The 24,581-nt window shown below is 45.6% G+C and overlaps 1 protein-coding gene across 2 annotated transcripts in view; it reads left to right on the plus strand.

Annotated features, from left to right (window-relative positions):
• The window catches only part of ETV6 (ETS variant 6), a 249,449-nt gene that overhangs the window by 187,966 nt on the left and 36,902 nt on the right, over window positions 1-24,581 (plus strand). For both annotated transcript variants that reach the window (XM_029599789.1, XM_029599790.1), the window contains exons 3-5: window positions 8,784-8,948; window positions 9,754-9,888; window positions 15,556-16,110. In XM_029599789.1, coding sequence (XP_029455649.1) covers window positions 8,784-8,948; window positions 9,754-9,888; window positions 15,556-16,110 — 855 coding nt within the window. The remainder of the gene's footprint in view (window positions 1-8,783; window positions 8,949-9,753; window positions 9,889-15,555; window positions 16,111-24,581) is intronic.

The raw sequence follows: 24,581 nt of genomic DNA on the forward strand, positions 1-24,581 counted from the left end.
TGCAAATAGCGCAGGCTAATTTCAACTATTAGTGTATGCTAATTATCTCTGGTGCATGCCCGCAGCTGGCTAGAATTTATCCAGATAAGTGCCCAAGAATTCATTGGTATTGTGCAGAATTGATTACTGAAACTCATTATACATAGGTCTTCCTCAATATAAATTACAGCCTTTGCAGCTGGTACAGAATGCTGTGGCCCATATTCTAACAAATATCTCCCTCTGGGATCACGCTTCTCCTATACTAATATCTTTGCATTGGCTCCCCATAAAATGGCAGATAAAATATAAAATCTTGAATATTATAGATGTTAAATGTTGAACTGAAGGCAAATGCTTGCTTGAAATACCCTTAGTAAACATTGCAAGCATTCCATTAACAAGACAGAGATTTTTTGCTGGTGGGCCCATCTCTTTGGAACTCTCTACCTCCGAAACATCAACCAGTTTAAGAAGTCACTAAAGATCTACTTATTCAAAAAGGCCCTATAACCTGGAAGATTAGGCCAGCTATTCTTGAACAGCCATTTTTTTTCACCTTTATAGTGGCAGATTTTGTTTAATGTATATTTCGTTTTGAAGTCATTTTTATTGTATTTGTATATTTGCACTATTTTAATTGTGTTCATTATGGGTTTTTTGTGTAATCCGCCTGGTAATGTTTCCCTGTGAAAGTGCGGATTACCCAAGTTTTAATAAATTCAAATTTAGCCAGCTAACTTCTGTGTTCTGAAAGGAGTTTAAAAAAAAATATGCTCTGAGTGGTATCTGTCCTGGCATTCTAGTGTACCTCTAATTTATCCCTAATCCCCAGAATAAATGCACATTGTCCCTTTACCCTAATCCAATTAGTTAAGAGTTTGCTGGTCTTGTTCCCATATTTATATAGCTTATATATGAAGAAACCTAGGAATTTTGTAGTCCTCTGAAACAATAACTGGTTCAAAGCAGTCTTTTCCTGAACCAGTGCCTGCTTTTGTGTGTCTGCTAAACCAGCTTTGCATTTGTCCTGAGCCGTTTTTACAAGGTTAGTTATCCTAAGAATCTCCGTGTTCCTAATCCTATTTTGACTAGCAGTGTATGCAGTGATGTGACCATGTATTACCACTTTGCCAGCTTCCCATTACAGGGGGGGGAAGAGATCTGTGATACATCATTGTGAGACATATACTCAGTCCACTTGTCTTGAAAATAATTACGACAATTGACATTTTGAAACAGACCTGGGCTCATTCTCTAAGTGAATGCTCTCCGGATCAGCATCCTCCAAGCCCAAGGGCAATGTTACAGGCACGTGATCAGAGATAGCAATGATACTAACCATCGACTGGAAAAAGACCCTCTGAAACTAACAAATAATCAATTCTGGAGTAGCTCATGTGAGGATTAGAATAGAATGTATAGTCTTATGCCAGGGTACAGAATTTGCAAAACATCCAACATCCCCCAACTCCGTGCACACAAAATTTGACAGCTAAAGAGGTATCCCCTAACTTAGGTTCTTTAGCTGGTTTACAGTCAGTCCGGTGGTCAGCAACAATATTGAAATCACCATCTATGACCACCTGATAATCTGGGAACCATAACAAGTATGACACTATGCCAGAAAAAAAAAAAACATGTGTAAAGGTTTGATTACACATGTTTCACATTACACATAAATTACACAATGCCTATTTTTTATCATATAGTGTTCCTAATTTAATAATGCACCTATTGTAACCTCCTCATATTGTATTTGCTGCTGTACTTGAAAAAGGTTTGGTTTAGGAATTAAAATTGTCACCCCTCTTTGTCTCCTGGAAAAGGAAGATTAGAAACTGACCAATCCAATCTCGTTTCAGCTTGGCATGCTCTTCCTCAAATAAGTGCATCTCCTGGATCATAACAATCTGTGATTGTATCCTCTTAAACATAGCAGCTTTTTGCGCTTTATTGGAGAGTGGACACCATCAATGTTCAGTGTAAGGATATTAACTTGCACCATATAACAAGGAGAGATCAAGAATAAGCATGTTACTATCTAGAAAACCAGACCAGACAAAAGACTAAAAAAAAAAAATACCCAGATGTTCCCCAGGCTAAAAATTCAGGATCTAAGTATTTTCCCTGAAATTTGCATCATCTTTACCCTGAATCTCAGGAGCTCAGCTAAGTTAAGTCCACCTGATTGTCCACCTGATCCACTTAGCTCTGAACGCAGCTAAAACGGAACTACTCATCATCTCCAACCACCCTGATGGCACTCCCCACCTTACACTATACAACACAACCAATACACCACACCAATTACAAGCAGTAAAAGACCTGGGTGTCATCTTAGACCATCAACTAAATTTCAAACCATACATCAACTCACTCCTTAAAGGAGGTTTCTACAAACTAAATGTCCTCAGAAAACTCAAACCCTACTACACGCTCAAGACTTCCGCACTGTAGTTCAGACCACTATGCTTGCAAAACTGGACAACTGCAACTCCCTGCTACTCGGCCTCCCGGCCTCCACCATCAGGCCACTCCAGATCCTCCAAAACTCCATGGCCAGAGTCATAACAAATACTCGCAAAACGGAACACATCACCCCTATTTTAAAGGAACTCCACTGGCTACCTATCGCCTTCCGATCTCAATACAAAGCCTTGACCATTCTTCACTGCTCGCTACACAAATTCAACCACACCTGGCTCGAAGAAATGCCTCGCTTCCGCACATTGAACCGCCCCATAAGAGGTGCCTATGCTGGCACCCTCCATACCCCTTCCCTCAAGTCTGCGCATCTGTCCCTCACCAGAGAAAGGGACATCTCCATAGCTGGTACCTCCCTCTGGAACTCGCTCCCCGCCCCCCTCCGTATAGAGCCGTCTCTCACCAAATTCAAAAAAGGAGTCAAAACTTGGCTCTTCAAGCAAGCCTACCCCGATACAACATAACTTAGCCTAAACAGTTTTCGTTATTGACCTTCCCCAGCCAGCCCCCCCCCCCCCCCACCCTCCGCACCTTCCACCTCTAGCGCCTCCCTACCTCATCTTTTCCCCTGATTCTCTGGTACGCTACCTTCCCCTTCCCTGAATCCTGTTTGGTACCCCCTCGACACATGAATTCTTAGTTAAGATAACATTGTATTGACTGTATAAAGTTCTTCCCCCCCCCCAGACATCTCTGCCCTTTTGCTCACCTAGCCCTCAAATATCTGTTTTATAATGCCTCCTTTGTATTTAGTTCCCTTTTTGTTTTACCTCTTTGTTTTGTTTTGACTACAATTTGGTTTTTTGTTCTTTGTATTTCCTCTTATCAGTTCAATGTAAGCCTGCATGATGTGTCTTACGAATGTCGGCAAAGAAAAGCCTTTAAATAAATAAAATAAATAAAATTGCCTCTGACTTGCATGGAGATATGTTGTTCTGCCATTTCAGTCTCTGCACTTTTTGATGTCCTCCATCGCTATTTGGAGTTTTATAAAACGCCCATCCAATGCAGAGGACACACTTCTTGTAATTTGCTGGATGATATCTTCCGATGCCATCTGTCCCCGCTATGTTCTGGTTGCAGGCCTTTGATTTATCATGGCTACTCCTAGAAGTTTTTTGTGCTCATATCAACTCTCAAAATACCACACAATATGATTCCCAACTCAAAACTTAGTTTTGATGTCTGCTCGCAGATAAAGCATCGCTAGTTGAAGTCCCCAAAATAGATTAGAATGTGAGGAGCACTGCAGCAGTTCCAACCCTCTGCGTCCGTCCTGCTGCCAGGCATAGCGGAAGTGGATGGGTTTTCCCTACTAGTAATCTTGGATTGGTGGTACTATACTGTAGAATCACGAAACAGGAGAAACCCCTTTAGGAATGCAGCCACATGTGTTCCTTGTCAAACTTCCTTTGTGGACCTGTGGAGACAGCAAGCATGCTGCATTCTGAGAGATTCATAACGAGAAAGCTGAGTGTACGATGCTGAACTGTTGAAACAAAAAAATAATAATTTGGGTTTATGGTGTACATTAATCCTTAGCAGCAATACAAATACAGAAGGTGTAACACCAGGTACCAAATAAAATTGTACAAACAAAAAATGTATCCAGTAACAATATATTTTATTCACATAATTAAAACATATTCCAAAAGATATTGAATAGGGAATGTTTGGGAATAAGAATATCTTTGGGAATATTTTGGGAACAATTGGGTAGCATTTTATTGGGATAAGTTGGAAATATTGTATTATGTGAGTGTATTATATATTTTATTTGAATGAATAATAATATATTATCGGGTACACTTTTTGTTTGTGTAAGTTAATCCTTCATAATATTAAAAAAAATACCATTTAGTATATACAAATAGAAAATAAAACTGTTAAAATGTTCAGTGCTTACATTTTCATAATGTGGAATTATATGTCTTCTAGTTAATTGCATATAAAGTTGTGAGGTCTCTTTTTGTATTGTGGGGGTTTTTTCCCCACCTTCCTCAATCCCTGCAAAAGTTAATTGTAAAGCAGAATTTCTGGCTTTGTACCACCATGATAAATTACAACGTGGAAGATTTAGATTCATTATATTTATATGTTACCTGTACCCTGGGTAGCTTACAACCAACACACACATTACCACAATGAGACAAAATTATGACCAATTTAAAATAAAATACAAAATAGCCAAATAAAATAAATATGACATTCAAAAATAAAATTACTTATAAAAGCTAGGTTAAAAAGTAATGTTTAACATAGCTTCCTAAATATAAAAGTACTACTACTTAAAATAAATAGAAACATTAAGAATAAGCATATTACTCATAAAAAGCTTGTCTAAAAAGTGTTTTCAGATGTTTCTTAAAAGTGTTGGTACATTGAAGAGATCTCAAGTCGTATGTCAGATTATTCGATATGACAGGCAGCAACCGAAAAGACACTGAAGCATCCACGATAGTGTGGCTTGACACACAGAAGGAACCTCCAGCAAGGCCTGTTGTGAAGAGTGTAATTTTAGTGTTGGTTTATACAACTTTAGCATCATATCCACCAGAAAACGAATGGGAGAGCAAGCAATGTGTGAACCAATAAGTTAATTTTATATATAATCCTTGATTAAATAAGAAGCCAGTGGAGTCCAGCCAATACAGGAACGCCTGAGACCAAGAGTAACAGTGGCCCCAAGAATCAAAGACAAAAAAAAAGCGAAAAGAGGATTAGAAGTGCAAAATTGAGAAGAGCAGTAAATAGAGGAGAAATGATGCCAGTTGAAAGGGAGGGTGAAAGAAAGCCTTTTACTGGCCATTGTATAAATTGAATGCCATTGATTTTGCAATACAGATAAATAAATAAGCTGCTGCATAACAGAGTCGATGTATGATTAAGCCAGAGGAATTCAGAGAAAAAAACATGAAATCGGCCTGGGGCTCCCTACCAAGGACTGTCATTGTTATGGCCAGGCTAGGGAAGGTTATAAAATAAGGGTACTGTAGATGGTTGCAAATGAAGGCTCATGACAGCATTGCCCAATGGAGGCCAGTTCTTATTCAGCTGGAAGCCCAAAGAAATAGAACGAATTTGGCCAGGCTAAAATAAAAATAGCTTAGGGGAGCAATTTTCAAAAGGCTGTCTAGTTTTGGAGCATGCACGCACTTTTAATCCATGTACTTTGCAGCTAATCTTCAAAAAGAAACTACCCGGGTGGTTTCCTATTGAAAATTAAGTAACAAAAATAAAACGGGCTGAGAAAGGGCACGCGCAGACTTTTCGCCTGTATGCGCAGGCGGCCTAGCGGAAGTAAAATAGTCTGCGTCCATCTTTAAAAATGGAATGCACGTGCACTCTTTGCTTCTCCCCTTCCTCCTCCATTCTAAGCAACCTCCCTCCCAGCCCAGGAATGCCTCTCTTTTTTATTTATTTTTTTTTTTTTTAGCTCGGCTGGAAATTATCCTCCTCTGCCTGGTTTAAAAGTGGCCACTGGCTTCCCTAGCGAGCATGTGCTCTTAGCCGGGTTAAAAATCAGTTTTACAATAGTTATACATTCATATACATAAAGGGGCAGATTTTCAAAGCCCTACGCACGCCGGGCCTATTTTATAAAGCCCCGGGACGTGTCTAAGTCCCAGGGCTTCGAAAAAGGGGCGGAGCCTGAGGCCTCCGGCACAGCGACCATTTGCCGCTGTGTCAGATGATCGCGTGCCGGCAGGCGCAAGAGGTGCGATAAAGGTCGGGGCGGTTAGAATAGGGCTAGGGGGTGGGAAGGTTAGGGGAAGGAGTAGGAAGGATAGAGTAGGGAGAAGGGAACGGGTGAAGGCCACGGGCGTCGGCGCACGCAAGATGCACTAGTGTGCACCCCTTGCACGCGCCAACCCCAGATTTTATAAAACCGGGTGTCCATGTGTGCGAGCCGGGTAGCGCGAGCACATGGGCGCCCGCGTGTAACTTTTAAAATTTACCCCAAAGGTTCCAAAGTACAAATCAGAAACACAAAATGTTCTGAATTATTTCGGTCTTTATGCTCCTTATATACTTTTCCTCTCCACTCCGAACAAAAACAAAACGATGTAGCGCATATTTCATCCAGGATTTCTTACTCGAATACAAATACAAACAACTTAAATCCCACCACTCCCTTCCCCCCCCCCAACCCTCTCATACCCATAATTACCCTCCAAATCCCCTCCTTCCATACCTTCTCTTCAAACGCCCCTGTTCTGTTACGAGGGTGGTTTTTGCCATTTCCATCGCACAAAAATAAAAGGAATCAACCTATACCGGGACTTACCCATCATCACTTTACAAGTGATTTAACAGCAGACTTCTAGCCCGAGGAGAGAAACGCTGACTATAGTTGTTCCACACAAAAAAGAGGTGTTTCCAGGCGCGCGTTTTAAGTCAGGCGAGGAGAAGAACCTGCACGCGTGTCATGTACCCCCGCACAGAGAGCAGGTGCAGAGGACTTGGGGGCGCTCTTAGGGGCGGATTTTAAAAGGCCTGCGTGCGCCGGCCGGCAACCCCGCTCGTGTTCCGGTCCCGGGGGCTGGTCCGGAGGCCTCGACCACGCCCCCGGGCTGGCGCCACGCCCCCGGGCCCGCCCCCGAAAGGCCGCGGCATGCCCCGAAAGGCCGCGTCATTTCGGGAATGCCCCGGACATGCCCCCTCCCGCCCCTTTTCGAAAGTCCCGGGACTTACGCGCGCCGGCGGCCTATGCAAAATAGGCCGCCGGCGCGCGTAAAGCCCCGGGACGCGCGTAAGTCCCGGGACTTTCGAAAAGGGGCGGGAGGGGGCGTGTCCGGGGCATTCCCGAAATGACGCGGCGTTTCGGGGCATGCCGCGGCCTTTCGGGGGCGGGCCCGGGGGCGTGGCGCCAGCCCGGGGGCGTGGTCGAGGCCTCCGGACCAGCCCCCGGGACCGGAACACGAGCGGGGTTGCCGGCCGGCGCGCGCAAAGTTAGGGGGGGGTTTAGATAGGGCCGGGGGGGTGGGTTAGGTGGGGGAAGGTGGGGGGAGGGCGAAGGAAAGTTCCCTCCGAGGCCGCTCTGAAATCGGAGCGGCCTCGGAGGGAACAGGCAGTGTGCGCTGGGCTCGGCACGCGCAGGTTGCACAAATGTGCACCCCCTTGCGCGCGCCGACCCTGGATTTTATAAGATACGCGCGGCTACACGCGTATCTTATAAAATCCAGCGTACTTTTGTTCGCGCAAATATTTAAAATCTACTCCTTAGCATGCATTCCGTGGGGCTGCTGCTTTGTAACAGCGCAGCTGGCTACCCTTTGAAGACTGGCTCTATTCTGCATGCGCTCAAAGGGCCCATGTGGAAAGTGCAAACAACGTTGCCCCCTTAATAAAAGGTTTCTCCTTGGTTGCGTGGCAGTGCCTCGTTAACGGGCGAGTCTGTTTGCGGCCGACCTGTGGATAAGAGAAGCGTAGCAGAGGTGGCCATCTGTATGTTAAGTGGCGTGGGGCTGACGGCGATGTCGATTTCAGAGAAGAAAGTTGAGAAAGGCTGCACTTGGTATTTGCTCCCTTAACTGTTATGGAAAAGTTTCCAGTTGAGAGATTTCTCCTTCTTGCTTGCGCAGTTTGTACTGCCTTGGTTATGAAGCGTTGGGTTTCCCAGGCCGGCCCCTGCCTGGGATTTCCCATCCAGATAATAGCCAGGGCCAACCTTACTTATCCCAGTACTCGCAGGGAGCCTGCTGGGAGCACCAATTCAGATGCTCCCCATGGATTGCTTGATAAGGTTCTGTGTGATTCTCAACCAAGAAGTCCTTCAGTCTAAATGTGATAAAACCCCAATATCCCTAAAAAAAAAAAAAAATCATTATTACTGCTGGGAGTAGAAACAGATTTAGAAAACTGAGGGGGCCAGGGGAAATCTTTTCCTTTTTCTTACATTTTGGCTCTTATTTTTCTTATTCTGTTTGGCTTTTTTTTTTTTGCCTAATTTGGTCTATCTTGGTTCAGTTTTTAATATTTTCTTGCTTCTCGTCCTATATATTTTTTTTTTTTTTTTGCCTTTTTTGAATTTTGGGCACCAGGTGCCCGGCTCCTGGAATTTCTCCAGCCCCAATCACAGCCCAAGCGTTCCCTGGCATCCCCTTTGCTTAGAATGATATTTAGAAATGTTCCAGCCATGTGGAACAAGAAGGGTGAGTTCCATATTTTAAAGAAGAGGCCAAATGTGAGATTAGAACCCCCGCCCCTTCCAGTGCCCGAGACCCTCCCTTGATCGCACTTTCTATTCCTTCCGCTTTATTTTTTTTCCTCCGCTAACCGTGTTTCTTGGGGTTCCATTTTTTTTTTTTTTGCAGGCTTGCAGCCAGCGTACTGGAGCAGGGACGACGTGGCGCAGTGGCTGAAGTGGGCAGAAAAGGAGTTCTCCTTGCGAGCACTGGACAGCAACGCCTTTGAGATGAATGGCAAAGCCTTACTCCTCCTGACCAAAGAAGACTTTCGCTATCGGTCCCCTCATTCTGGTGAGATCTGTTAACTAACAGAAGGTGGGGGGGGGGGATCTTAAGCAGGACTGGCAGCAGGCCGTCTTGAATCTCAGGTATCCTCTGTCCTTATGAATCGTGGGTTTGTTTGGGTTTTTGTTTTTTATGCATAAGTTCCGTTCCGTGGTCCTCTGTTCCGCTGACTTGGAACCCTGGACATGAGTCTTCCTGTTATCAGGGCAATGCACATAGAGGACATCAGGCGCGCAGTATAGTTTTTCAGCATTTTAACACTTACGGTAACTGGTGAGCTTCAGATTGTGATCTAATAGCAAATTCTCTGCAGAACCTAATAGAGCCTGCTTTCTGGGGACACACATGCACGTCGGCAGGTAAATGTGGGCCTAGCACCAAAAATACCCCCCGCCGTCGAGGTCCTATTGGGGCACCTGACATGTTCTGAAAATCTGGTGTGGATAGGGCAGCAAACCCCAAAGTTATTAAGGAGGGACACACGGATAGATGCATACACAGCTAGATATGGCCATCTCATTAGCGTTCTTCCCTTTGGAAAGAATGGCTGATAAAAAAAGTGATTGGCAGGGCAAATAGTGTAACTAAAACATCCAGCATATTTTCAACAATATCCGAGGCAGGAGTTGTCAATTTGTGAGTATTGCAGCGTGTCGCTATATTAACTTTTCAAGTCACTCGTGCTGTTGCTGTGTGTGTGTGTATGTGTGTGGCTGTCTGTATGCACATGTGCGGAAGCTAAATCGCCCCCATGTCTGGGCTCCTCCAGCTCGCGATCCCGATGTTCTCAATCTTTTGTTCTCCTCCTCAGGAGATGTCCTCTATGAGCTCCTTCAGCACATTTTGAAGCAGAGGAAAGCTCGGATGCTGTTCTCGCCGTACTTCCATCCTGGGAACTCGCTCCATGCACAGTCGGACGTTATTGCACAGCAGAACCACGAGGAAGGTAAAAACGTTCTGTACGTTTTCTGTGGGTAGAAAAAACCAAACAAACCAGATGTCTGATGACGGGTGGGGGGATGACACGCATCCCTGGCACTGCTCCCCAGAGATGCTTCTAAAGACGTCGTTCTTGGAAATGGGCCCTTATCCATCCCTACTGCCAGGATCATAGCAGCATAGCTAAGCTTAACTAATTATGGCCATTTGAAATGGGATGCTCACAGAGTTAAGAGGGTCCCTCTTTTCCTTTGGAAAGGCTCTCTGACGACCCATGATAGAAAGGCAGTTGGACCATTCTTGTGCTGATCCTGTATGAGGTTTAGAGGGGCGGGAGGGGGGAGGGAGGGAGGGAGGGAGGGAATTGGCTGATCAAGCCATGACCGAGTGAAACTCCCCCCCCAGCCCTCCGTGCTTTATAATGACCGGAAGGAACTTCAGCTTGACCTGTATTTATTTAGCCAGGGCAGAGACAGCCCAGAGAAGGGCCAACAGAACGGGGCAGATTTTTCTCCAGAGGCCCTACGGAACGAGACTAAATATGTGTACCCTAGAGGAGAGAGGCAGCGTGAGAGAGAGACATTCTGATACCTCAAAAATAGAAATAACGTACAACAAACACATATTTTTCAGTGGTTTGGAGGTTTCTAGCACAAGAGGCTTCAAGTGAGAGTAGCCTTAAGAGTAGCATCAGAATAGCTTCCCAGTGAAGATGCTGGAGGCAGAATCCGTAATGAAATTCAGGAACGCCTGGGAGAAGCCCAGCGGATTCTTTGTTACGAAGAAGTGAGGGGAAAGAAGAGGGGAGGGGGGTCTATGGCATTCTAACAGGAAGTAAATGGGGCAGATTTGATGGGCCTTGCAGCCTTTGTCTGCCATTATGTTCACAGTCTTGCTCAGTCCACTGACTGCCCTTCCATGCACACAGTCATTTTAAGGTCCTTACAGTCATTTTTTTTTTCTTTTAGCTGTTTACTGCACTCTTTGTTCTCCATTGGGTCGATTTTCAGCTGCCAGGCGGCCGGCAAAGTTAGCCGGATAAACATCCAACTAACTTGGCTGGGATATACCCAGCTATCTAAAAATTTGCCAAATAGGTTTATCCAGCTAACCTTACAGAACTGCTTTCCAGCAGTCCTAAAGTTATCGGGCTATGTTAGACGAATGACGCTGAATATTGGTGTTATCCGGCTAACTGGGTTGGATAATGCCGCTTTGCCCAAGAATAATCCCCAAATGGCCCTGACATAGCCAGATCAGATTTTATCCAGCTAAAAGGGTATCCTGCTATGTCAGGGGCAGTCAAACCGGTGGGATTTCTCGATCCTGCGGCCTGTCCCTCTGGTCTGAACTTAGCAGAACAAACCTCTTTAAATATGTTATCTCCTCCTTGTACCCTTGGCATGTTATCAGCTCCCTCTCTGTTAGAGATGTGCTTCGGGTAAACATTTTGTGTCTGGCTTCGTTTCGGGGGACCCCCCCCCGCGGGAATTTCGTTTTTCCCACGGTTGGTGGTTCTTTTTTTTTCGGGGGCCCCGATTTTCGGGTTAGTGCGCGCTAACCTGGCAGAGTTAGCGTGCACTAACAGGGAGTTAGCGCGTGCTAACTCAGAAATGAATTTTTTCCGAAATTCCCGAACCATTCCGAATTAGGCAATTTCAATTCGGGGAAAACAATTGCACATCCCTACCGTCTGGTGGTCCCTCCCCTTTCTTGTACTGTCTTTTCTAGGTATCCTGCCGTCTCTTCCACAGCTCTGATTCACTGCGGTTGACTTCCTTGCAACATAGAAAGGGCTCCATCATTACATGCCTTCAGAGTTACTGTTTATTCACTTGGTGTTTTTCTGCTATTGCATTAACTTTTCCTGCTGCTGTTTTCTGCCCTGGCCTGCAGTCTCCTGTTTTCCTTGCTCATGCTTCTCAACGCTCAATTAATTACACCATTGCAATTTCTTGTAAATCCATTGTCAGTTGTACAGGTCTTTCTGAAAAGTGCCTAATCGATGATGAGATTATTAAACAGTTTGCACTGTGTGCATCTGCTTCAGCTGAGATGGAAACAAAGACTGTAATATATTTCTAGCCTTTTGAAAGCTGTTTTGCTATTAGTTAACATGAAAACAGGAGACATGGGAAAGCTGTAGTCTAAACCATAGTGTTCTTCCTCATTAGTAGCCCAAATCCTGAGGTGCCAATCTAAATGCAGGCTATCCCAAGACTGTTTGAGAATGAAGTAATAAATCACAAGGAAAGGAGGGGGCATTGATATCTAATGATATCAGTTCCTTGTACTTTTTGGTAACGCTACTAGTTCTTTCTTTCCTTCTCTGAGAATTGCACGCAACATGAAGGTAAAACCTTTTCTCAGGCTTGACTCTTCAGCGCTGCTCAGCACCAGCCACAAATTGTGGCCCCGTTGCTGTCCCTAAAAGCATCGCTCCTGTCAAGGGCCTGGAGCCTCGTCTGTACCTCTTGGCTCTTCTGCCCTGCCGCCGATGCGTACACCGGCCTCCTTTTCCTGACGGTTAATAGCTGCCGTGCTCTTTCCCCCCCCCCCCCCCCCCTAGTTCCTGCTCACGCCTGCGTTCACCCAAAGGTGACAATCCTGGCTTCTCCCCGATGCTGTTAAGCCCCGTCATCCCCTGGGTTGGGTGTTGCATTCTTGCTTCAGAAGGGTTAATGTGGAGTTGCCAGTGGAGCGATTTGAGCTTCTCTGTGCTTCCTGGCCCGGGCTCTCGGTGCAGAGGGCATTTTTCCTTCTGCTGTTGCCAAAGAGCTGTATGGCTGCCAAGCTGCTCTAGAAGGGAACCTTTCTCAGCTAAAAATAGCGCCTGTGATCTTTAAAGTACTGCAGATTACTGCTTTCTCCTTTCCACCTGCCTTGCCGAGCGTAAGGGAAGTGATACATTCGGGAATGCTCTCTTCCCCTTGGGTTTTTTTTTAATGAAGCGCTATCTTGACCTTGCCCTGCCCAGTTAACTGGAGGTTAAGACTGAGGACAGAAAGCCTTAATCTGGGAAGCTGAAAGGTTAAAGGAATAAGGGAAATGGGTAAAGTACTTTTTTGGCTAAAGACATGAAAACTCTCTTCTTGAGTTGAAAACGAAAAGAAAAAAAAAAAAAAAAAAAGATCTGTGAGCCTTCTCTTTTACATTTGAATGGTCCCAAAACTGCAAAGCAGGCAAAAGGCCTTAACCATAGGCACAAGACTTCAAAAGACATTTCATGCATGCAAACATAAATTTGTCTCCTTGAACTCTCTCTAAAAATCTTCTTTTTTTTTTTTTTTTTTACCGGGATTGGGGTTGCTGTGGAGGGAGCATTCACAGATCTTTGGGGGGGGGGGGGGGATGAGTGGGAGGCAGCGATAGCCTACAGTGGAGTTAAGGGCATACGACTGCAAACTCTGGAAGCAGCCCTGGTGCGTGGCCCTCGGCCAAGGACTGTTCCTGCAGTGACCAGACTAAGTAAATTGGGAGGAGAGAGAAAATAAGAGGGGGGAGGGGGGAAAAAAACAATCCTTGGGCAGTTGTGGACGACGAAGGCTCGTGGCCCCCTATCCCAGAGCCCGGTTCCGACTGAGCAGGAAGCCCAGAGGAGCAGGAGGAAACTGTTGGCTCCAAAAAAAAAAAAAAAAAAAGGGGCTTTTTCACCTTGAGGTCTCGCTACAGAAACCTCCATGATAGCTGTGGGACAGGAAGAAACATTTTGCACACAGCAAAGCAGCATTGCTTTCCAGAGTTTTCAGCATATCAGCTCTGCTTGCCCTGGCATCCACCCCCCTCTTCCCCGCCCCCCCTGGACATTTAGGGGCCTGTCAGGCCTGGGTCCTCGCTGCGTGCGGTGGACTGAGACCCAGGGAGGGGAAGGAAGGTGGTTGCTAGCCAGCGAGCAAGGCTGCGGGTGCGCTTCGGAGGAGAGGACTTTCCAGCCATTGGGTTAGCGAGAGTCCCTGAGGTGCCCGGGCCCACCATCTGGTGGGCTGGCAGAGACCACCGAGGGAGAAAATGGGGGTGGGGCGGAGGGGGAGAAATGTTTCCCCCCAGCATATTGCTTCCACTTTCGGTGTAATTGTCTCTCTCCCTAACGCAGGCCTTGACAGATTTTCTCTGGCGTCAGGAGCCAGCAGCTGGGGGTGAGGAGCAGCGAGGGGAGAGGGAGAGACTAGGTCTGTCGCAGCTCCTTTAGGGCCTGATCTGCTAAGGCTGCTTTCCCATTCTGTATCTACAGGGGGGGGGAAGCTTAGTAAAAACAGGTGTTTAATTTCAGTTTAATGGGGGTCCCCTTCAATCTCCCTCACTCTTACCTCTCCCTGGTCCCCACCGGTCTCGTGTGAGTGAAGAGCCCGGGCCTCCTCCTTCACGTCTTTGTTCTGGACGGGGATTGGTCTGCTCATCCCTGAGGGATGTGAGTAGATTAATATTAAGTGCCTGTCTGCTTCAAAGGTTTTCAGCCCAGTGAGAGGAGCTAAGAGCCTCTTCTTGCTGAGCTTCTGGCATCCTTTTGGGGGTGTAGGGATTGGTGCCCTGGTATTTTATGGTTAGGGGATGCGGAGGGATTGCCTCGGCTCAGCCTGATATATTTCTTTTTTTTTTGGTGGGGATGGGCCCTGCTACACCTTTTTTTTCTTTCTCTCTCTCTCTCTTGCAGAGTCATTCATCAGAATGCGTTATCACGGGTGTTAGGGCCCTAACACCCGCGATAACGCCATAACGCATGCGTACATTTTTCGCATCTCGCAACGCGTATGCAGATTTTGAAAATTTAGTAAAAGGGGAGGAGTTTTGGATGGGGGATTATGAAGATGAGGGGCACTTAACGTTGCATGTGATAGTGTTACGCACGTTATCATACATTTTATCACCGGAAATAAATACACCTTTTTTCCTGGCGTTAAGCTGTGCGATATGCCCGAAACGGGATTTACAATAAATATTGCAAATCCCGTTTTGCACAGGGGGAGAGAGAAAGAGAGCACCTCTCCTTGGCACATTTATTTGTCATCTATTTATACCACTGTAGGAGGGTCAACTAGTAACGCGAGGTGAGGTTTTTGTGGTGGTCTGGGGTTTGGGGGGGGGCAGTTTTACATGCACAGTCAGAGGTACGAACAGCACAGTACACATCAGGGAACATTTGGTGTGATTTGGAATGAGGAAAAGTACACAAAGATGAGATTTCTAGGTGCATCAAGCTAGGGCGAGAGTACACTGTATAAATACTTGACTAATATGAGAGCCTTATAAAGAGTCTCTCTCTCTCTCTCAATATGGACCCATATGCACCTTATTTTTCTTTTTGACCTGGTAGTTCCTTCTTTTTCCTTCTTCCAGTCTAGTCTGAACTAGGACTGGGAAACTGGCAGCCATGGGCCTTCATCTGTAAGCACCTATGGATTTTTCCGTTTAATAGACCCTCCCTCCCAGTGTTCCCAATTTGGTCATTGCAGCCAGCTGCCAGGCACCAGGGCTCCTTCCAGATCCTGCAGCATGAGCTCTAAGTCCAGAATCTGAATGAAGGAAGCATGGAGTAGGCGCTACTGGCAGAAAACACTGAGGTCCCACAGCAGAAGCCAGACACTCCATAACAAAAGAAGAAATGTCATAATAAATTATAATTGTATCATGTTACAGATTTAATTTGGCATTATATACTATTTTTTATTCTCTCCAGATAATTTTTCCCAGCGACATTCAAGACCATCGCTAGATAAAATCCCTCAAAATCCTCCAACCATCGAGCTCCTCCATCGCTCCCGATCGCCCATCACGACTAACCACCGGCCTTCTCCTGATCCAGAAACACGACCCCTCCGGTCCCCCATGGACAATACCATCCGCCGCCTCTCGCCAGCCGACAGGTTACAGGGCAACCGGCTCCATCTGGAAAACAACCATCACCACGCCCAGGAGTCCTACCCTCTCTCTGTCTCCCCCATCGAGAACAACCATTGCCCGCCTCCTGAAGTGCTTCCAAAACCCAGCAGCCCCCGACAACAGGAGAACCACAGAGTGATCCAGCTCATGCCCAGCCCCATTATGCACCCCCTGATACTGAACCCCAGGCACTCGGTGGAATTCAAACAGTCCAGGCTGTCCGAGGACGGCATGCACAGGGAGGGGAAGCCTATTAACCTCTCCCATCGGGAAGAACTGGCATACATGAACCACATTATGGTGTCTGTGTCCCCTCCGGAGGAGCACGCGGTGCCCATAGGAAGGATAGCAGGTAAATGCAATGTAACACTTCAGGCTTTTCTGTGGCTTTGGCGATTTGCCGTGGATGGGCTTCCGGCAGAAGCTGAGCTTTCTAATGCATTCAATTCATCCATTTCCTATTTATTTGATGAATCCTAGCAAACTGGTAAGTCAAAGTTGAGGTCAGGATATTAGAAATAATGCTCACAAAAATATAGAAAAAAAAATGCATTTGTATTTGAAAATCTCAAATGTGTGGGATTTCATCTCTATCTTATGAACATCTTGAAGCCACTCCTGCGTGCTCTCAGTGAAGCGTGGGACAGGGAGTCTTAATGCTCTGGTACAGCAGCTCTTTGCGCACAAATATTCTACAGCATTCTGGAACATGGGAGGAGCTCCTCTGAGGCCTCGTACTCTACAGTCTCATGAGCTGTAAGTGCTGATTCTTCGTTTTCTGTAGGATGGGGAGAGAGGGACATTGGAAGGGGCTGCCTGGCAGTTTCCTCTTCCTCTTATTTATTTAAGTTCTTTTAATATACCGATGCTCAAGACAAGGTCTTATCGTACCGGTTTACAATAAACAAGGGGGGGATCCAGTTAACATAGGAAGCAAAAAGTTACATTAAAACAGGGACGTCGAACCTGGCTTTTAGAAGGAAAAGGGATAGATTAACAATTTCTATTCTAAATGTGTAGAAGCGTCGCTAAGCAAGGCGTAATTGCTTCTCTGGTAAATTTAAGTACAAATGTACATAGTGGAGATTCAATTGAAAAGTTAATATACTCGGATGGTTCTAGAATAGCAGCTCCTTAGTGAAGCTGGAGGTCCTTGTAGATACCATGGGTTTCTTCAGCGAAACGCTTGGGCGAAGAGCCAAGTTTTCAATTTTTTTCTGAATGTGAGATGACAATGTTCCTGGTGTATGTCAGTTGGGAGAGAGTTCCAGTGATGTGGTCCCGCGGAGGACAGCGCTCGTTTTTTGATGGAGTTGTGTTTAGTGGAGTTACTAGGCGGAACCTGGAGGGAGCCTCTGTATGCAGATCTGGTTGGCCTTGATGAGGAGTGTAATTTGAGGGGTATGGTGAGTTGTAGAGAGGATTGATGATATATGGATTTGTGGATGATGGTCAGAGTCTTGAAGAGTATTCTTATGGGTTTGCAGCTAGGTCGGAACTGTCTTCTGGGCTACAGCATCATGAGCCTTCATTCGCAACTATCTGGGGGGACCGGGGGAGGGGGTGCTCTCTCTATTTTTTTTTTTAATTAATACTTTATTGAATTTCTCTATTTTTATATCCCCTTCCTAAATCAGCCCAGCCAACAGTCCTCTGCCCAGGGGGCACAAACTGGGGCTCCCTGCAGAACCTGGCCAAAGGACCCTATGTTTGGGCCACAGGATGGGTCATTTTATAACAACCCCACGTACCTTATGAATTTAAAAAACGCATTACATTATGTCGATTTTTCAAAGCAAATTGATACGCACAAGTTCCCTTTGAAAATTATCCAGAATAACGTGTACAATATTACACCTGCTCTTTGTGACGTATAACTGGTGCTTAATTGGCATGCATAAATTTTATAATCAGAGGTATGTGTGTAACTGCCAACTCTGACTCCCCTAACACCTGTCTTTTGTGTGCATAAAAGTGTGCGTGAAATCAGGTTAAGCACATACGTTTATGTGCATAAACCCCAGGCAGAGCCGTTTGCACCCCCAAAATCTGTGTTGCATGCATGAAAATGGCCTTAAAAATGACCTGTGTGTAGTGGTGTTGAGTGATGGTCAGGACACCCTTCCACAGGGTCTGCAAACGCTGCCCCCACCCCCCTCAGCATCCTTGGCCCTGGCCATTCCAGGAAGCAGAAACCTTTTCCTGGATCCAGCCCAGGTCTTCTATGTGGCAGCGTGCCACCCAAATGGCCCAGTAAGTGTGTTGCCATGCAGGAAGTACATCATTGGCAAAGACATTTTAAAAATCTTTTCACGTTTGAGTCCCTAAGCAAGTAGATGTTGTCTCTAGACTGGCAGATCAGTTTACTTCTGTCGATTCAATAATATCATGGGCATTGAGACACACAATAGTATTACACATTTCAAAGCCATTCACTTGGGTAAATAAGCCAGTTGCCCTAGTCATAACAGTTAGAAAGCACAGGTGGATTCACATCACATGCACTTTTATCCTGGTTAAAAAGGGGCCTTCTTGTAGTTTGGAGGAGTAAAGTGCACACACAGAATGGAATTTTCAAACCTGCATGCTCGCTTTTTCCCTCTCTCCTCCGTGTGCAGACTCCGCGAGTGCTTTTGTCACGTACCCGTATAAACGCATTTTCAAAAGAATCACAATGCACATTTAAGTTTTCTTTGAAAATTGTCTGCCAAGCTCATGGGTACAAAACTATCTGTTAATTTTATACCTAAGCAGGCTACCGAAAATGTTTTTAAATACATGGAGATCCATATTGAAAGGGGTTTTGAATTTTTCGCCGGTTTCACCACCCTGACTTATCCAGCTAAGTTATTGGCTGGCTAACAACATCTGGATGACTCAAGAGTGGTGTGAGAGTGTACCGGCTGGAGGAAACTTAGCTGGATAACTTAGCCAGGTAACGCCAAATATCGCCATTAACTGTCTCCCTTTGAGCTAACTGGGTATATTCAGTGGGGCTCCTGCAATGCTGAATGTCCTGTATGCATTAAATGGATAAGTTTATCCAGCTGACTTAGCTGGACTCCCCATGGCCCAAAATTGCCACATCATTTGGAAGTGTACTTAAAACATCTGTCAAGAACTTGCAGTGAATTACGTGGAACTATAATGGTCTTTTCAAAAGTAATAGCAAAACATCAAAGAGTACTTTATGGCCAACTTATAAGCCTCAGGCAAAAACATGGCATAAAAAGTATGAAAAAACCCAGTAGAAATTGTGCAAGGAAACACGTTTGCAAAAAGCTAGGTGAGGACCTTGGATCTCCGCTCACATTTAGCAGTTTCAGGCAGGTGAGTGCTGGGTTCCTTTGGCCAAAGGTTTTTGCTTGCCCAGTTTTTTTTTTCTGTGACTGTTTTTTTTTTCCCTTGCAGAAGTTGCAAAGAATGAAATCCTCAAGCAAAGGATTTGCTATTTTGAAATTATAAGGTGAATTTTAAAAACCTGGCGTGTGCCACAACTGGGAGATATGCGAATATGTCAAACCGGCATGCGCTGAGCGGATTTTAAAAGGCTTACGTGCGTAACTCCCGCTACGCGCACAAAAAAAAATGTTTTCAAAAAAGGGGTTGGGTTATGGGCATGGTCTGGGCGGGGCATGAGCGTTCCTGGATTTCACATTGAAACCAGTGTGCAGATACTTGCGTGCACAAACGCGTGCCGGGGTCCTCTACCGCATTACTTTACTTCTGCTATGGATGGTGTGTAAATGATTAAAATAAACAAAAATCAGCGGGGTTTTAAAGGTCGGAACTAACAGGGGAAAAGGGAGGCTGTTAAACTAGTTTGGGGGGGTTTGAAAGTCCTATCCCTTGCCTGGGCGAACTAGGAACGAATTGCATCGGCGCATGTGTCTATTAAAATCCCCCCACTTACATGGTAGAAGTGGCATTTGCGTGCACATGTGCCCACCCACTTATAATTGTGCACACGTGTGCGCGCGTTCAGCCTATTTTATGAAATGCACGCATGCTGTAAAATGATCTGTCCCTCGGCATGAGCCAGCAAATGCGCGCACGTGCGCCCACACGCCAGTTTTAAAATTTACCTTTTATTGAGCAAACTGATTTCCAATTTTGCACCTTTTTTTTATTTGTTAGAAACAAATTTGACCCCTATGGGTCTAAAATGCATTAATGCACATTAATATGATAACTTTCAAACACGTACGTGGCCTTGAGCATTTATTTTATGGCCCCTACGTATGATATACTCGCATTTTATAAAATACGTGTATCTCTACCCCACAACATACATGCTTATGTTTTACGCGTGAATACATGCAGTGCATTAAAACCGCGGATATCAATGCATTGAATGCATGTACGTTTCCTACCTATTTTACACACAAAAGTGACGTAGGAGTTACTCGCGCAAGTCCCGATTTTATATGTGTAAGTCGGACAGTTTTAAAGCATGCGCATGAAAATGAAATTAACCAGTTTACCAATTAGTCCACCAGCTCGCCCAGTTCTTCTCCAGGTCATTGAGACCTCCCTAGTTCTTCAGCCTGAATTCTCCCCGAGTCCACTCAGACCTCCTTCCCAGTCACTACTACACAATAAACACGTTTGATATCACTTACACCAGGAAATTAGCAGGCAGGAAAATACATGAGTAAGTTGGCAAATGTACGCACGTGTTTTTTAAAATTGCAACATACACACATGTTGACCCTTCTTTTACACACATATATATGTTCGTGCTAAATGCACACTTATTTTGGACTTTTATAAAATATGGAATACACAAGTTGAGACTGCTTATGCTCATTTTTACATACATACGGTTTTGAAAATTCACCACAAGAGGGTAATTTTCCACGATTTACATGGGAGGTACATGCATAAAATCAGCATATCTACCTTATAAATGGGCCCTGACCGACGGCCCGCACATGCGCAGTAGAGCACAGCTCTACTGCGCATGTGCGGGCAAGGACGTCGGTCTCAGCCAGCGTCAGAAAAAAAAATGGCGGCGGCGGTGTAGGGTGGCGGTGGCGTCGGGTGGCAGCGGCGGCAGCGGGCGGCGGCGAACGACAACGACGACGAGGAGCGGCGGCCAGTAGCGAGGGAGGGAGGAGAGAGAGAGGGAGGGAGGGACTGAGTGGGGGGGAGGGAGGGACTGAGTGAGAGGGAGGGAGCGATTGAGTGAGGGGGAGGGACTCAGGGAGGGGGAGGGAGGGACTGAGTGAGAGGGAGGGGGAGGGACTGAGTGAGAGGGAGGTAGGGGGTGGGGAAGAGTGAGGGGAGAGGGAGAATGAGGGAGAGGTGAGAGACAGGGATGTGAGTAAGTGGAAGGGTAAGAAGTTTTGGAGCAGAGAAAAAGGGAGTGGAGGAGGGCTGAGGGAGAGGGGATGGGATTGAGAGAGGGTGGGGAGTGACTGAGGGAAGGGGAGAGAGGTGGGAGTGACTGAGGGAAGGGGAGGGAGGTGAGAGTGAGGGGAAGGAGGCAGTGGGAGACAGAGAGTGAGTAAGACTGAGGGGTGGGAAGGGGGTGAGTGACTGGGGGGAATGAGGGAGAAAAAGTGTAGGAGGGTGCTGCGAAAATGGACCGAAAACAAAAATGTAATGTAGCCCGTTGTGACGGGCTTAAGGGCTTGTAAGTGTATAAGTAGCCTCTGATCATGGTATGCAGATTTTCAGAAGGGCAAGTGTACCATTGCTGTCACAGGGAAAAGTTAGCACATACAAAGGACGTTCCAGAATAGGGTTTGGACATACGCACTTATTCACGTTTTTTAATAAATGGAGTATGCATATACATCATCAAACATGCAAGCACATGTTTGCATTGCCAGGGCTGGCAGAAGCACTAGGCGAACTAGGCCTGGGCCTAGGACGTCAACCATTAGGGGGCACGAACCATGCGGGGCCGCGAGTGGAGGCAGAGAGGAGGGGAGATTCAACGGGCGTGGTTGAAAACTAGGTAGGAGTCGGGGCCACAACCGGGGGGAGAGGGGGCGGGCACAAGGCAGAAGGTGCCTAGGGTGCCTAATCCCCTTGCACCGGCCCTGTACATTGCTAATCAAGTCGCAGATATAACATCTAACTTCTCCTTTGCAGTTTTTGGGTGGAGGGTCTGGAGCAAGGGGTGGAGGGTGTGGGTGAAGTGGTGAAAGATCTTGGTCAACGGGTGGAGGTCTCAGTGAACAGGTGCTTGGAAGGACATGTAGAAGTATCTTCATAAGCGAGATAGGTGCATACATCAACCAACTTTCAAAAATGCCTGCATGCATAAATTGAGGATTATTTTGTGCACATGTTACAATTATTTAACAAGTAAAATATATTGCATATTTTTCTAGAACAGGTGCATAAACTATACAGATCCCTGCTTTAAAAAAAAAATGCGTGTACTGAAACATAACATGCGTATTTTCAGGGCAGTGATATGTATTAATTTATAAACTATGTGGCTCCCGCTGCACAATCTATAAAATACAGGGATAACCTTAGGCACAGCTACTTATGTGTGTATGCGCAGAGTTACACACACAATTGAAAATTACCCTCTAAATGCTTGCGTGCATTAACTAAAAATTGTGCATTAAAGCAGTTTTAATGCCTGATGCAAAAAAAAAAATTAAATTGAGCTGCATAGTATGTAAATGTATGCTGAACATAGTAACATGGTAAATGATGGCAGAAAAAGACCAATTGGTCTATCCAGTCTGCCCAGTTGTATCCTATCTGCCAACCACACAGCGTGATTGCTTGTAAGACATTGCTCCCTATCCAGAACAGTTTGTTCTCATTCTTATTTATAATCCACCTTCTTGGGTAGATGAATTTGCAAGATCCCCTATAATCTTTCATGGCCATCACTCCTCCCTTCCTCTTGTCTAATCACAAGAGTTTGTTATTTAGAGCTGCTGTTGCCTGAAACCTATCCTAGCTCAGGTCCATGTAACCTTTCAGAACGATAACCCGCCGCCACCACCAGCCAGCTTCATCATCCCAGTCAACACACGGAGTACCATAGCCTGCCCAACAGACTCGGCTACATGAATGGCTGCAGTTCCACCAGGACTTCTAGTTATTACTCTATTTGCAGCTGGTAGGGCACGTAAAAACATACTAATACCATCTGGTTGGGCGTGTAAAAACACGCCACTATCACCTCTTCACTTTTTTTTTTTTTTTTTTTTGCAACTACAGCTCTTTTGTGTCTATCCAGTGGCCTTCTTGTTCTCTGTTACCTGTTTTAGCCTCTACCACCTGCTCCAGGAGGGAGTTGAAGGCATCCGTTACCATTTCCACGAAAAATATACTTCCTGGCCTTGCTTCTGAGTTTAACCCCCTCGGAGCCTTGTATCCTGACCCTTTATCATCGAACTTGCTTTTTGTTGCTTTCTATTGCTTTCTTGTGTGTTATTGTTACCTTTCTAGTAGTTGAATGTTTCTATCATATCTCCCCTGTCTCTCTTCTCCTCTGGCTATACATGTTTAAATCTTTAAGTCTAATCTCCTAAGGCTTTTGGTGCATACCCTGCACCATTTTGGTAGCCCTTCTCTGGATTGCCACCAATCTGTCTGTATCCTTCCAAAGGTAATTGCCTCCAGAACTGGACACAGTACTCTAATTGGGGTATCACTAATGACCTTTGCAATGGTATAACCATTTCATTTTTTTTCAAATAGCCTTTCACTGTGCACTCTAGCATTCCTATGACTTTCAACACTTCCTTGTGGCACTGTTTTGCTACGTTGAAATCATGATTATAATAACCCCTAGAGTTTTTTCCTCTGCTTTATATACATCAGTGTCTCCCAACATATACCGCTCCCTCGGATTTGTGCACCCCAAATGCGTAACTGCATTTTTTTGGTACTGAAACTTAGCTGTCAACCACTCCTCCAGATTTCTGAGATCACTTCTCATGCTCTCTACTGTCTTAGAGGTGACCACTCTGTTGCAGATCTTAGTGTCATCTGAAAAAAAAAGACAAGACTTTCCTCTTTCCTACATCGTTTACAAAGATATTAAACAGAATTTCCCCACCCCCTTTCCCCCTCCCTCCCTCCCCCCAGGAGAAATCCCTAAAGCCACTCCACTCATCACCTTTATTTCTTTGAAATCAACCACATTTACCACTTGTGAGGAAGTCTGTAGGAAACTCCCTCAGACCACCTTAAGGGACCTGGCACAGCTGTCACACCTGGTCTTACTTAAGATCCAGACCGTAGGAATCCTGGGTGAAAGGAGGAACCTCTCACCAATGTACAAGAACTCAAGACCTAGAAAGGTTAGAGAGGCCCCGGGGAGCAATCAGGAACTCATTCTATACAAAGACATGCTATGTGTGATGTTGGTGTGCTACCCGAAGTTAAGGTGAACTGCATTTGTTTGTTTTTCTTTTCTTTCACTGTAAATAAATTGCACATAAAGGAAACAGCCAGAGTCTGCTTCCTTATTCCTTCTGCCTGCTTTCTAAGCCACTATTGCCAAGTTATCACATATGGTGGCAGAGGTGGGATCTCTTGCCTACGGGGCGGGAAGCACAGGCAACAGCCCACAGCCCCCACATCGGAAGAAAATAAAACCCTGCAGATTTTTTTTCTTTTTCCTGGGGCCTCCCAGTTCCACTCACCCAGCTTTCGTACAACAGGCCAAGAGGGCTAGCCCCACCTGTGTAGTTAGGGGTCAAGCAGTGACTAAGGGCTGGACAAGCCAGCAGGTGTTTTTTTTGTTCCCCCCTCCTTTCCTTTCCCTGGAGAGGTATGTAGTTTGGAGGCAGCTTGGTAAGCAAGGAAGATGGAGCAGGTGATCCAGGGTCTTGCTGC

The sequence above is a fragment of the Rhinatrema bivittatum genome, chromosome 4, assembly GCF_901001135.1.
Source record: "Rhinatrema bivittatum chromosome 4, aRhiBiv1.1, whole genome shotgun sequence".
Taxonomy (NCBI): domain Eukaryota; kingdom Metazoa; phylum Chordata; class Amphibia; order Gymnophiona; family Rhinatrematidae; genus Rhinatrema; species Rhinatrema bivittatum.